This window comes from Malaclemys terrapin, chromosome 1, assembly GCF_027887155.1.
Source record: "Malaclemys terrapin pileata isolate rMalTer1 chromosome 1, rMalTer1.hap1, whole genome shotgun sequence".
Taxonomy (NCBI): Eukaryota; Metazoa; Chordata; order Testudines; family Emydidae; genus Malaclemys; species Malaclemys terrapin.
Window position 1 is genome coordinate 115700941 of NC_071505.1, and position 14082 is coordinate 115715022.

The 14082-nt window shown below is 42.3% G+C and overlaps 1 protein-coding gene across 1 annotated transcript in view; it reads right to left on the reverse strand.

Moving 5' to 3' along the window:
• PLCZ1 (phospholipase C zeta 1) overlaps positions 1–14082 on the reverse strand; it is a 133360-nt gene that overhangs the window by 13799 nt on the left and 105479 nt on the right. Inside the window, exon 10 of the mRNA XM_054016490.1 lies at positions 1767–1939. Coding sequence (XP_053872465.1) covers positions 1767–1939 — 173 coding nt within the window. The remainder of the gene's footprint in view (positions 1–1766; positions 1940–14082) is intronic.

Consider the following 14082-nt stretch of genomic DNA (forward strand, 5'->3'; position numbering starts at 1 on the left):
TTCCTGCAATTTATTTCACTGACAGAAATGAAACAATTATACATTCATTCTATGCTAGTTAAATAGCATTTAATAAGTAGTACACAGTATGATCGGCGATAACGTTTCATTGTGAAACTAGTTTTCTAATGACTGAGAATATGGAAGTTTCTTTTTGGAGTTGAAAAGAAATAAGATCTATTGTAAGGGCTTTTTAAAACTAAACCAGGGTTTGTATGACAGTAAAGCACAGAGGGTGCCATCCAAATTTTTACAATTCTGTCTTTTACCAAATTAATGTTATCATAGTATATATGCTATGCCTAATATTTAATGAAGAAAAAATGACAAATTAGAGCGTATAGAGCTTGATCCTGCTCCCATAGTGACAGTACAAGTTTTCCTTTACCACATATAACATGGACGCTCATATAGCGGAGACTAACCAGGTTTGCTCTTTTACTGCACCAGTTTTTAGCTCAGTATAAGTTTATAAATTATAGTTGAAGGAAGACCCAGACTCCTTAACTTGGCTTTACAGTTTGTGTCTTCAGAGGGGTTGCTGGTCTGCCTATCTTCTCTCAGTTCTTCAGGAGGTGCCAGGATGGTCACTTCCCAACTCTACCACCATGGTCTTCAGATGCGGCACCTAGTATAGGCCACTTTTACCCCATCCAAGCCATAGAAAGCCATCTGGATTTTGGGGTTGGGACAAAAATTCATCATAGGGTATAAGGATTAGGGATACACCATGCTGTCAGGTACCGCACAACTGAGCTGACTGCAGAAAAACCTCATCATCTTTACTATATAAAATATGCTAAAAGATGATGAGGTTTTCCTGCAGTCAGCCAGTAAGAAAACTTCAGGGGTTTCCCAAGTAACTGTGCACTAAGGATTATAAGGCTCCTTTTATTTGGTATGGGCCCCTCCTATACTGGAAAGGACATAGTAGTGAACTGTCCCACACTGGACAGCTGTCCATAAACCCCTGCTTGAGGGAGTGTCCACTCTGTGCCCCTAAAAAATGTGAGGCAGTCCACTGCCCTCCCCCGCCCCTGTGCAATGATTAGAACAAAATGCAAAGTGATGGGAAGAGAGGGATTGTGGAAGGGAGCAGAGAGGGAAAACCTGTGTGGAGAGAGTGGAAGGCTATGAGATTCATGAAAGTAATGGTAACCAGCCAGATTCCAGTTGAGTTCTGTGCAAATCTTTTTTTATATCCTTAGTGTCTAACAACAGCATTGTATACTAAAGACGTAAGCATAGTTTTACCCAGTTGCAGCTCCTATGTCTCATAAGATAATTAGATATCTACCTCAGTACAAGCCATATTTATATATATTTAGACACCATTTTGTACAAGTTACTTGTTTCCTCAAACATCAAGGGAAAGGAGTGTCTTTAAGCAAAATGATGTGAAATGAAACTAAGAAATCATATAAGTAATATTGACTATAATATGTTGGCACCATGATATCAAGGAGCTTTATAATACTAAGTTATCCAATAAGCTTAGGATGACCAGATGTCCCAATTTTATAGGGACAGTCCTGATTTTGGGGTCTTTTTCTTATATAGGCTCCTATTATCCCCCATGCCCTGTCCCAATTTTTCACATTTGCTGTCTGGTCACCCTAAATAAGTTTACAGCACAATGAGCTTTTGAAGAAAAAGAAAAGGTACCAGTAATAAATACTTATGAGAGGCAGTTAATATAGTTCAGCTAATTCAATGAGAGATATTTCCATAAATTATAAATGAGATTGTCAATAAACCACTCTTACCCTTATTGAAAGAGTTACTGGATTATGGTTTCCTGTTACATTATATGGATTAAACTGCGTAGTAAAATCTCTCATGAATTCTGGTTTTAGAAGATAGCCACAACAACCGTTGTCCATAAATTTTCCATTTTGCAGCTCCATTTGTAGTCCAGGTGTCTGGAAATTTAAGGCCACTGTAAGAAAAATAATATTTTGAATATTGCAGATGACAATGCTTCAGAATTAACCTAACACTAGTTGTAGTTTAAACGGCTATTAAAATGAAATAATAATAGACTGTCACATGCAGGATGCCATTGTCTTCACATGTAGGACACTGCTATCTTTTCAGTTTGGTAGTAGACACTAAGGCAGTGTTCTGCATTATAATAATAAATAATTAATGGAGATATCCCATCTCCTAGAACTGGAAGGGACCTTGAAAGGTCATCAAGTCCAGCCCCCTGCCTTCACTAGCAGGACCAAGTACTGATTTTGCCCCAAATTCCCAAGTGGCCCCCTCAAGGATTGAGCACACAATCCTGAGTTTAGCAGGCCAATGCTCAAACCACTGAGCTATCCCTCCTCCCATTGAAAGGCCTGCAAGCCAGTGGCAGTGCCATGGACCCTAAGTGAGGCTCACTAAGTTCCCTGTAAGCTGCATGGCCGCACAGCCACGTAGCAGGTTATAAATATCGGTGCAGCAGCTCTAAAGGGCCGTGTGGCAGGGACCTAGAGAGGAGAAAGGTAGGGGGTGGGCGGGAACTGGGGAGGGGAGTATGTTGGGGCTTGCAGGGCTGCTGTGGGCCTCTCCCTTGGCCCCAGAGCTCCCTGCTGCTGGAGGGGAAAGAAGGGCCCTCCTCCGGAACTCCATGCTGCCTGCTCGCAGGGGACAGAGAGAGGCCCCTCCCCCGGAGCTAGCTGCTGCCGGCAGGGAGAGGGCTGGGGGAGTCCTCTGGCCCAAGCCCCGGGACAGCCTGCCTGCACCCCAAACTCCTCATCCCCGGCCCCACCCAAGCCCACACCCCCCAGCCAGCCCTCACCCCACCCTTGCATCTGAACCCTCTGCCCCAGCCCTGAGCCCCCTCCTGCACCCTGAACCGCTCGTCCCTGGCCCCACCCTGCAGCCCTCACCCCCGCACCCCAACCCTCTGCCCCAGCCCTGAGCCCCCTCCCACATCCCAAACCCCTCACCCTAGCTCCACCCTAGAGCCCTCACCCCCAGCCAGAGGGGTGAAAAGGAAACAGAGGAACAAATTGACCAACGAACATTTGGACTGCCTTACTCGGATTGCGATGACAGCTTACAAATACTGCATGAACAAAGTCAAGGAGGAACAGGCACACTTTCGCTCATCACGTTTTTAAAGTAAATTTCACATTATTCTGCTCTTAAAAGTTTACTCGCATAGATGCCTTTTTAATTCCATATATTTTCCTGGTTATTATTTTATAAAAGGAGTATCATTTTATTGTACAAATAAACTTTGTTTTAGTTACATGAGTGGCTGTGTAACATGACATCATTAAGGAGTAGTAAGCAATATGTTAATTTAGTAGTTGATGTGGCGCTCACATTGAAGGTTTTTTGCCAAAGTGGTCCCCACTACAAAAATAGTGAAGAACACTGCACTAAGGAATTATCCATGTACCATGAGTGCGAGTGTGTGAGCGTGAAAGCGTTCCCCTCTGTTCTCTGCTATTGCACTGTATTCTGTTCTTTCCATATACTTTACAAATGCAACCCTTGGGAAATACTTCAGCATCTTTTGTCTAACTTCTGCACTTAGGATGACCAGACAGCAAGTGTGAAAAATCAGGACAGGGGGTGGGGGGTAATAGGAGCCTATATAAGAAAAAGACCCCAAAATCGGGACTGTCCCTATAAAATCGGAACATCTGGTCCTATCTGCACTGCATCTATAAATGAACCCCTGCTCAGTGAAGTTCTGCTGTGGAAGGGGAAAAGGCACGACTGTGAGCCTGCATGTGGCAATTGTAGTGATTTAATAAAAAATGGGTGTCACTTTTGGCAAGACGGCCAGGAAGCCCAAGAAGTTTCAAGTTTAATTAAAAATTTTCATTGCAAATATGTTTATGTATGGTGAGGCATGATTGTGAACACTTTTTAATTGCTGTGTGAACAAAATACTTCCTCAGAGGTTAAGATGCTGATTCTTATCAGTTCACACCTGTCAAATTTTCCTTTTCCCAGTAGCTCAGAACATTTTCTGTTTGCTGCAGCTGCAATGTGGAAATAAAACAGCGCACTTCTTAGCAAGATATTATAATTCATGAGATAAAGCCAACACTTAATGAAATTTTTTCTGTTCCAGCATCTTGGAGTTTCTTGTTCATATTCATCATGGAAAATTCACTAGTCAAACAAGCAAAGAACTAATATGACATGTATTAAACAGCATGATGATAAAAAGGTATTTACTCGATGTCCTGACAGCTATAAAACGAGGCTTTTAAGTACTACAAGTCACTTCTAATAATAATGCAGGATGAGAGCCTTATTCTGTGTTCCATGAGATACTCCTGAGGGCATTCTGCACCAAAAAATTAAAAATTATGTGCACAAATATTTTGCGAAATTCTGCAAATTTTATTTGTCAATAAATAAATGCAGAGGCTCCAGCATGGCAGTGGGGAGCAGATGCCACTGGCTGTATGAAGGTGGAAGATCCACCGTGCAGCCCTCCTTCCCCCCCCGCCCCGCCACGACACGGACTCAATGGTGAGGCTGCCCCTGACCCTGACACAGCACAAGGCCTGGGCCTGGCCCCTCTGTGCGCGGTGCACTAGGTGTGGGGCAGGATCCAAGTGTGGAGGAGCTCAGTGTCGGGGGAGTCAGGTGGGGGGTGAGAGGATTCTGTGTGGTACAATCTGGGTGCAGGCAGCTCAGTGGGGGGTCTAGGTGTGGGGGGGATCTGGATGCACAGAGGCTCATTGGGTGGGTTCCAGGTGCAGGGGCAATCGGACTCTGCAGGGGCTTCTAGCTGGAGGTTGTTGGGGCTCAGCAGAGGGGTTTGGGTATGAGGTTCTCAGCAGCGGGGCTCCGGGTGCTGGAGGAGTGGGGCTTGGTGGGGTGGGGGTCTGGGTGCAGCTAGTTGGCGGTCTGTGGTGTGGGGATCTGGATGTGGGGACTCAGGGTGGTGCAGGGGGTGAGGCATCAGGGTGGGGGTTTGAGTGCAGGGAACTCAGTGGAGGGCTGTCTGGGTGCAGGGGGGCTCCAGGTGCAGGGGAGCTCCAGGTGCAGGGGTTGACGTTCAGTGGGGTGAGGTTTGGGTATGGAGGACTATGGGGGTTCTGGATGTACCGGGCGAGGCTTGGCAGGGATGTCTGGGTATGGGAGGTCCGGATGCACAGGGGTTGGGTGGATGGGGGAGCAGCTTCCCCGTACAGTGACCCTTCCCCCCACAGCTGAGGAGTGATGGGGGAAGGAAGCAGAAGAGGATGCTGAGCTTTCTGCAGTGGGGGAAGTTCTGGGGGTGGGTCTGACACAGCCCAGCCACACCTTGCAGGGGAAGAGGAAGTCCCATCCTCTCCTGCCTCTAGGCCAGCCACAACTAGCAGCTGATCTCAGCTCAGGGTAGGAGCCACTGGCTCGAGTGTCCCCAGCCCCGCGGTGATTTACCTCTTTGCCAGCTGCTCTGGGTGTCTGAAATGTTGTACCTGTGCTACTAGTGAGTGAGGCATGACTGCTCTTGCAGCTTTTCTTTGCTTCCCTGTCAGAAAGTCATTTTATTGTGGGTAAGCAAAGAAATCTGCAGGAGACATGAATTTGGATTCCCCAGGAGTAATGAGAGAATACAATCTACTAAATCAATATGTAGTAAATTTCAAAATTCTTTGTCTCAAGGAGAAAATGCAAGAAGTTTGGATCCTTCCAAGTAAAAACTTCTTCACCATTTAACCGATTCACTTTTGATTTCTGTAGTGATATTTATAAAGCATCCAATTGTTTATGATTCGTACCTCAAGAAACCTGGAGTTCATTTAATCCTTTCATGTCAGATTCAGATTTTAAAAGCAAGATGCCAGTACTAGCAATGAATGCACTGGAATGTTTACTACCTAGGAATTATAACATAAAGTAGGTCAGCATGTCTTTTGTGATGGTATAGTTTAAAGTGTGCAGCTGATGTGAATCAAGACAAAAACAAAACAGTGATGGCTTCAAATAGCAGTGAAAATTGCAAATGTTTTTTGTAACTTCCGCATGATGAAATAAACTACATGAATGTACATAATGAAATTGCTGCTAACTTTGCCAAGCTTCATAAACTGCTAAACAGAAAAAACTGATTTAACAAGCATAACAAGCAATGGGGAATATTTGATGGTGTCTTGTATTAGGTAACATACTACTGTAGTACAAACATAGAGCAATACTATTGTGAATTGATACACCAGAACATCAGCACTGTATTTTTACTTAATTTTTTGCCTCAAATTAGAAATGAAAAATGTACTGAGGATAAGATTCTTAATTTAGCCATTAAGGTCAAGATGGCTACATTTGTGTAATTGAGATAAGATTTCAGTTGAAGATTTCTGTTTTACTATATACGTATATGCTCAGCTTTTATTTCCTAATCATTCAGTGAAAATATCAGCAACGTGACTGGTGAACTTGGCCTGTCCTGGCATGTCTATTATTCGATCGTGCCTGTCTGTGAACAGTAGCTGAAAAAATTCCCATTCTGATTGACTGGATTAAAGAAAGAATACAAGTTTCTATTGTCATCCCGGGTTCTTAACTTTCTTTTCTAAATGGACCATAACAAGACAGATGCCCCGGCAATACTGAAACTAAACCAACAGTTGTCAAGGGGAGCAAGAACACATGAATTTGATTCCACTCCCTTTCTCTAATCCTCTGTTGAACCAAATTTGTGCAGTCACCTTAAATCAGTTCTCAAGCACAAAGGTAAACAGACCTGCATGAACTATTGCAGCAACACTGAAGATCTACAGGAAATGTTGCAAAAGATTCTGGGGCACATCTGAGGAGGGCAGGATGTGAAAGGAAGACTGTGGCATCAAAATATGAAAAGGACTGAGAAACCTTGCTTTAAACTAATATTTTCAAGTAGTTACATGTAATTGACCTAAAGATCTGGTTATGGAATAGCAGCAAGGACATGAACAGTACTAAGCCAGGCTTCTCCCCTTGGTACACACTTTAAACATTTGTAGACGATTAGCGTGTTTCCTCTTAAGTCAATCCCTCCAGCTTCCCAATCATTTTCATTACTCTTTTCTGAACTTTCTTCAGAACATCAACATCTTTGTAGATAAGTACCGAAAAGGCATGGATCTCCCTAAGGCTTGAGAACACAGAGACTTCAAGGTCCACTGAATTTGTTTCATGTGGAGATATACCATGGATATTAAAAAACTCTGTTGCAGCCGTCAGGCCCTGTAATGGGGTATACAAACCCTACACAAGTGGAGAAGGGGTTAAGCAGCTGCTTTGGACCCAGGCAGCTCCCCCTGCAAAGCGTACATGGCTTGGAGGAAGAGCTAAAAAGGAAAGCAGCTCAGCTCAGGAAGGCAGCAGACAGTGGAGGTGAACTGACCTGCATTCTGAGCCCCTCAGAAGGAGCTCCAGCTATCTGCAGTATGGCTGTAATAAAATGGCCAAACTCAAAGGGAAGAGACTTGTGAGTCTCAGAAGGTCTGAGACGTTATCTTTGATTCCAGGTATGTAATGCCTTTACTTTACCTGTTGAGAAAGAGGGATCTTTGAGAAAAGGGAGTGATTGCGGGAGGCAGCAGTATAGCACTTTGGTGGTACAGGACAGAGCTGCTTACACTGGGCCCTGGATTGGAACCTGGCAGACAGGGTGAGCCTGGATTCCCCTACCAACACCTACGGGGTGCCAAAGGCAGAAGCTGACCCCCAAAACAAAGAGTCTAAGGAAAAGAAGTGTCTGAGGACAGAAGGGTTAAGACGCTGAGACCTCAAGCCAGGGGGAAGACCTGGAGCCCCTGCACCTAGCCCAGGGGCTGCCCCAACTGCTGGACTTTTTATATACCCCAAAAGGGGATGGCATAAAACATGTAACCTGGCCAGAGGACTGAATCACAGAAGGGGCAGACCACCTCAGGACCAGAGTGGCTGCCAACAGGGAAGTGCCAGGAAAGAACAGAACCTGCCACACCCTGCTCAACCATGGGGTGGGCCACTGTGGTGAGCGGTCCCCTTCACAGGCCCTACGTCAACATCATCCTTGCAGATACCTGCTGGCTCTGGCAAATCCTACCAGATGTAAAATGACCTGAATCCTAACTAGAGTTCAATTCAAAGGCTTTGAATTAAGGCATGTCTGTCAGGATTCCAATGTATTCCAATTGTCTTTTCAGCTAAATCCATGACTTTGAATAGTTTAGCAGGGACCTAGCACACCAAAGGTGGCATAATATATCCATGGATTCCTTCCAGCATGCTGCCCATGAACAGCCAGTTGTCCATCTTTATAGTTATGAGAACTCCACTAAGCACTTTGTGAATACATGTGGTACCAGCTCCAGCCCAAAGAAAATACAAAGAATTTGTAGCAGTGTTCATATATGACAATATCTGAGATACATCATGTGCTTAAGGAGTATATCCCGTACTACTGGCGTTTGCGTGGCTCATAGCCCATTGCTGTAATCTAGAACAGTGGTTTTCAATGTTTTTTTCATTTGCAGAGCCCTAAAAAATTTCGAATGGAGGTGCGGACCCCTTTAGAAATTCAACCTGTGGTCCATGGACCCCTATGTAGAAGTCTTTGACTGAAAACTGACTGAACAGAATTCAACTATAAATGTTGCACGTGCTTGGCACGGGATTTGACACAGCATGAGAAAGGGCGCTAAACTGTGGGCTTCTATGGTAAGAACAGCACTTCTGGATTTTGACCTGTAGGTGGGGATATTCACATACATTGATCAGAAAAACAGAATACCTTTTCTGGGATCTGAAACTTTCTTTTCATAGTCACCTTTTTGTAGACTCCTTAGAAGTAGTCTGCAGATGCTTAGGAGTTCAAGGACCACAGATTGAAAACCACTGGTCTAGAAGAAGTATGATAGGGTATACGTAGAGATGCAATTTTGAAAAAAAAATTACCATGTAAAATTTTAGGTCTTAGATGTCAGGGAATTGGGCAGTACCTAGATTAAAAATCCATGTCCTCTTTTGCACAGTCTTGATGAGCTTCTTTGCCAGGAGACATTGAACTCTGGGCAATCTCACTTCCTGATTTTGCTGAGCTTGAAGGTGGAACTTTGAAAGAATTTCTCTGTAATGTGCTTTGTAGCCCCGCCAAAATGATAATTTATTTTGGCTGTTTCTAAAGCCTTGGAGATTTTTACTGTTGTGTGGCTTTGAACCTCTGACATATGCTGGAAAGGAATCCAAACATGCTCAGTCTGGGACTATCTCTACATTAGGACATTTTAGGAAAAGATTCCCATTGGTACTACCATGCTACCACCAGAGAGAATTTGGGTGTAGGAAAGACTCCAGAAGCTTCCAGTGTTTTTACTACTATGTCAATTAAACTTGTTCCTTAGCTCTCCCATTCAGCACCAAAAGCCCCTTGGTATTGGCACCCACACAAAAGCCACAGACGAGTTTGTTTCAGATGGACTAATTATTGACTCAGAGAATGATATCAGCACAGAATCTTTCACATTGACCACTGAAGTGTATTAGGAAGACTAAAGCTAGTCTTTTCTGAGTCTGCATAGAATCAGAAGACTGAATCTCACGCAGCTCAGAGGATTTCACCTTCAAGTCTTCCTTAAAACAAAGCCTGAAAGCTGGCAGTCCAGGATGTCAAGGACTTTATACACCAAACACTAGGTAGGGGATTGGCCTTCCCCCCCAAGAGGATAAAGCAGTGAGTTACGGTCTCTGGATCTAGGAAAACAGAGACTGCATTTTAACCTAAGGCTGGGTCCACCATATCACCATCACCAAGCCAAAGTCAGTCCAGCAACTAACTCCATAACTATGAAGAAAGTTCAAAAACTGACTTAAAAACTAAGAAAATTACTCAAAGATGACACCCTTAACTAACACTAAAATTCAAAAAGTAATGATTTACTATGAGAGTTTTAGAGAAAAAGTGAGATTTCTGAAAACCAAACTGAGGTCTGGGGTTCCTTGGTTCACAGGCAACTGTGGTTGGAAGGCAATCAGGGGTGCTGTATGTCCCATATATAACTTTGGTCTATGAACATTTGGTGCTGCAAGACGCTCATATGGCACACAGTGGGCACTGCTTCTAGAAAGTTCCAGTAGTCTCGCATCACTGGCGTGCATCCTATTGGTGGCAATGAACGGAGGCCACCCTGAAGAAAAGTACCTTAGAATATTATTTTTTTGTGTTGTAATAAATATAAAGAACAAGTAATCCAGCTAAACAAATATTCCCATTGGGATCTTTACATTGGCCTTTTTTTCAAAAACTTTCTGTGATTTTTAGCTGTGCTACATAATACTGTATTTAACACGGTTGTTTGTTCTGGGCTTTTTTTTTTTGTATTTGCTATACATAATGGCAAAGGGGGAGATTCCAGCTATAAAAATGAGAGTTTGGTGACCTCCAATGGAAGTAAAGCAGCTAACTGTCTTTTGAACCTTTAAAGTCCCTCCCAAATGTTTTAAATTGTATGCGAGCCCCAAGAATACTATATGTGAGTGAGCTGAAGGCTGGTGGTTACATCTCCAACAATTACTTCAGTCAGTTAGGTAAGACTTAGTCAGTCCAGGGTCAAGTAGCAGCTATTTAATATTTTATTTTGAATATATCCAACTAAAAATGAAAAGATAAGATTAATATTATCCTAACTATGGGCCAAATGCAAAACTGATGGAGATCAGTGTAGCTGGATTAAAGTCAATGGAGCTATGTCGATTTACCATCAGCCTAGGATCTGATACATTTCCAGTCTTCAACAAAGAACAAGATAGTCAACTAGGAATCCCATCTGGTTCTGCAGTTTGGAAGTGGCACACAATATAGGCTATTAGGACACTTATAAAAATTACCCAGGCCTATAAGTGTTATATAGTCTTCTATAAACAGATAATATAGTGTTACCACATCTAATTAATTTTGCAAGTAAAGAATGGATTTTGTGAATAAAAGAAACTATGATGAAGAAATATATTAATTTATAACTGATTAAAGGCATCACTTTTGGAACCAACAAGGAAATCAAGCATTCAGGCAATATCTTGAGTCTCCTAGATCTTATTATGAATGGATACATTTCTTAGTTTGTTGGTTTATTATAAGCATATGAAAATATGTTTAAACAAAGCTTACTGAAGCTGCAATGATCATGGTGCACTGCGGTACAGTTCTATTCCCAAAAGACTGCCATCTGGAAGAATTGCTCCCAGACGTTAAGGCATATAAAATGTGTAAGGTTGGACCTAAGAAATGTCAGAACAAGTTCATGGCAGCAAAGAACATTGTTTTTTATTAAAAGTTTTTAGTGGATAGTATGTAAGTATACAATTATGTGTCAGGAATCAGATGGCTCCAGGCATTGTCACCTGGCAACCTGGGGTGGGCCGGGAAACGCTCACGAAGTGACTGTGCTCCCTGATTGGACAGGAAAGCTTGTTGATTATCGTTTAGCCTTGTAGTAGCCATAGCAGCACAGCTGCCACTCAATGCATTCTGTGCCAGCAGCTGTAACAGACATGTACCAATCCTTGCTCTAATTTGCACTTGTTCTCATTCCAATCCTAGTTTCTACCTCCCTACGGACACCCCAGTCCTGACTCCTGGCTCTGATCTCTGGCTTGTCTCCTGACCACAATTCACGTTCTGTCCTGTTTCCTGGCTCTGACCATCGACTTGTCTTCTAACCATGATGCCAGTTCCGCCATCTGGCTCCACTCCAATCACTAGGCCTGACCACAAGGCTGCAGCGCCTACACCCTGGAGTGTTACATTATTCAATCAATCAAAAGAAGAAGGGAAGTGACTCTCCCCTAAAAAAAGGAACAAATTGAAGGTAGGAAAGGTGGAGAAGAGAAGAAAGAAACAAAGAAGTGGAGAGATCATCTACAAGGTGTTGGAGAACAAAAAACATTTGAAGTGGTACAATGATTGAGAGTTTTACAGTGTATAACAATGGAGCATTGATTATACATCTTAAGAAAAACAAATATGCGTCTGATCTAGGGCTGTCAAGCGATTAAAAAAAATAATTGTGATTAATCATGTGATTAATCGCACTGCTAAACAATAATAGAATACCATTTATTTAAATATTTTTGGATGTTTCTACATTTTCAAATATGTTGATTTCAATTACAACACAGCATACAAACTGTATAGTGCTCACGTTATATTTATTTTTGATTACAAGTATTTACACTGTAAAAAAACAAAAGAAATAGTGACAGGTTTCAGAGTAACAGCCGTGTTAGTCTGTATCCGCAAAAAGAACAGGAGTACTTGTGGCACCTTAGAGACTAACAAATTTATTTGAGCATAAGCTTTCGTGGGTTACAGCCCACTTCTTCGGATGCATAGAATGGAACATATATTGAGGAGATATATATACACATACAGAGAGCATGAAAAGGTGGGAGTTGTCTTACCAACTCTGAGAGGCCAATTAAGTAAGAGAAAAAACTTTTGAAGTGATAATCAAGATAGCCCAGTACAGACGGTTTGATAAGAGGTGTGAGAATACTTACAAGGGGAGATAGATTCAATGTTTGTAATGGCTCAGCCATTCCCAGTCTCTATTCAAGCCTAAGTTGATTGTATCTAGTTTGCATATCAATTCAAGTTCAGCAGTTTCTCGTTGGAGTCTGTTTTTGCAGCTTTTCTGTTGCAAAATTGCCACCCTCAGGTCTGTTACTGAGTGACCAGACAGGTTAAAGTGTTCTCCTATTAGTTTTTGAATGTTATGATTCCTGATGTCAGATGTGTGTCCATTTATTCTTTTACATAGAGACTGTCTGGTTTAGCCAATGTACATGGCAGCGGGGCATTGCTAGCACATAATGGCATATATCACATTGGTAGATGTGCAGGTGAACGAACCCCTGATGGCATGGCTAATGTGATTAGGTCCTATGATGATGTCACTTGAATAGAAATGTGGACAGAGTTGGCATCAGGCTTTGTTACAAGGATAGGTTCCTGGGTCAGTGTTTTTGTTCAGTGGTGTGTGGTTGCTGGTGAGTATTTGCTTCAGGTTGGGAGGTTGTCTGTAAGCGAGGACAAACGAGAGACTCTCACAGATCTTGGGAGACAGACCTGTCCTCACTTACAGACAACCCCCCAACCTGAAGCAAATACTTACCAGCAATAACAATCCAAAGCAGTGTGGACCGATGCATGTTCATTTTCATTATCTGAGTCAGACGCCACTAGCAGAAGGTTGATTTTCTCTTTTTGGTGGTTTGGGTTCTATAGTTTCCGCATCTGAGTGTTGCTCTTTTAAGATTTCTGAAAGCATGCTCCACACCCCATCCCTCTCAGATTTTGGAAGGCACTTCAGATTCTTAAACCTTGGGTTGAGTGTTGTAGCTATCTTTAGAAATCTCACATTGGTACCTTCTTTGCGTTTTGTCAGATTTGCAGTGAAAGTGTTCTTAAAATGAACGATATGTGCTGGGTCATCATCTGAGACTGCTATAACATGAAATATATGGCAGAATGTGGGTAAAACAGACCAGGGGGCATACAATTCTTCTCCAAGGAGTTCAGTCACAAATTTAATTAATGCATTTCTTTTAATGAGCATCATCAGCATGGCAGCATGTCCTCTGGAATGGTGGCCAAAGCATGAAGGGGCATATGAATGATTAGTATATCTGGCATGTAAATATCTTGAGACATCTGCTACAACAGTGCCATGAGAACACCTGTTCTCACTTTCAGGTGACATTGTAAACAAGAAGCAGGCAGCATTATCTCCTGCAAATGTAAACACACTTGTTTGTCTTAGCAATTGGCTGAACAAGAAGTAGGACTGAGTGGACTTGTAGGCTCTGAAGTTTTACATTGTTTTGTTTTTGAGAGCAGTTATGTAACAAAAAAAATCTACATTTGTAAGTTGTGCTTTCACGACAAAGAGATTACATTACAATACTTGTATGAGGTGAATTGAAAAAAACTATTTCCTTTGTTTATCATTGTTACAGTGCAAATATTTGTAATCAAAAATAATATACACTTTGATTTAAATTACAACACAGAATACAATATATATGAAAATGTAGAAAAACATCCAAAATATTTAATAAATTTCAATTGGTATTCTGTTGTTTAACAGTGCAATTAAAACGGTGATT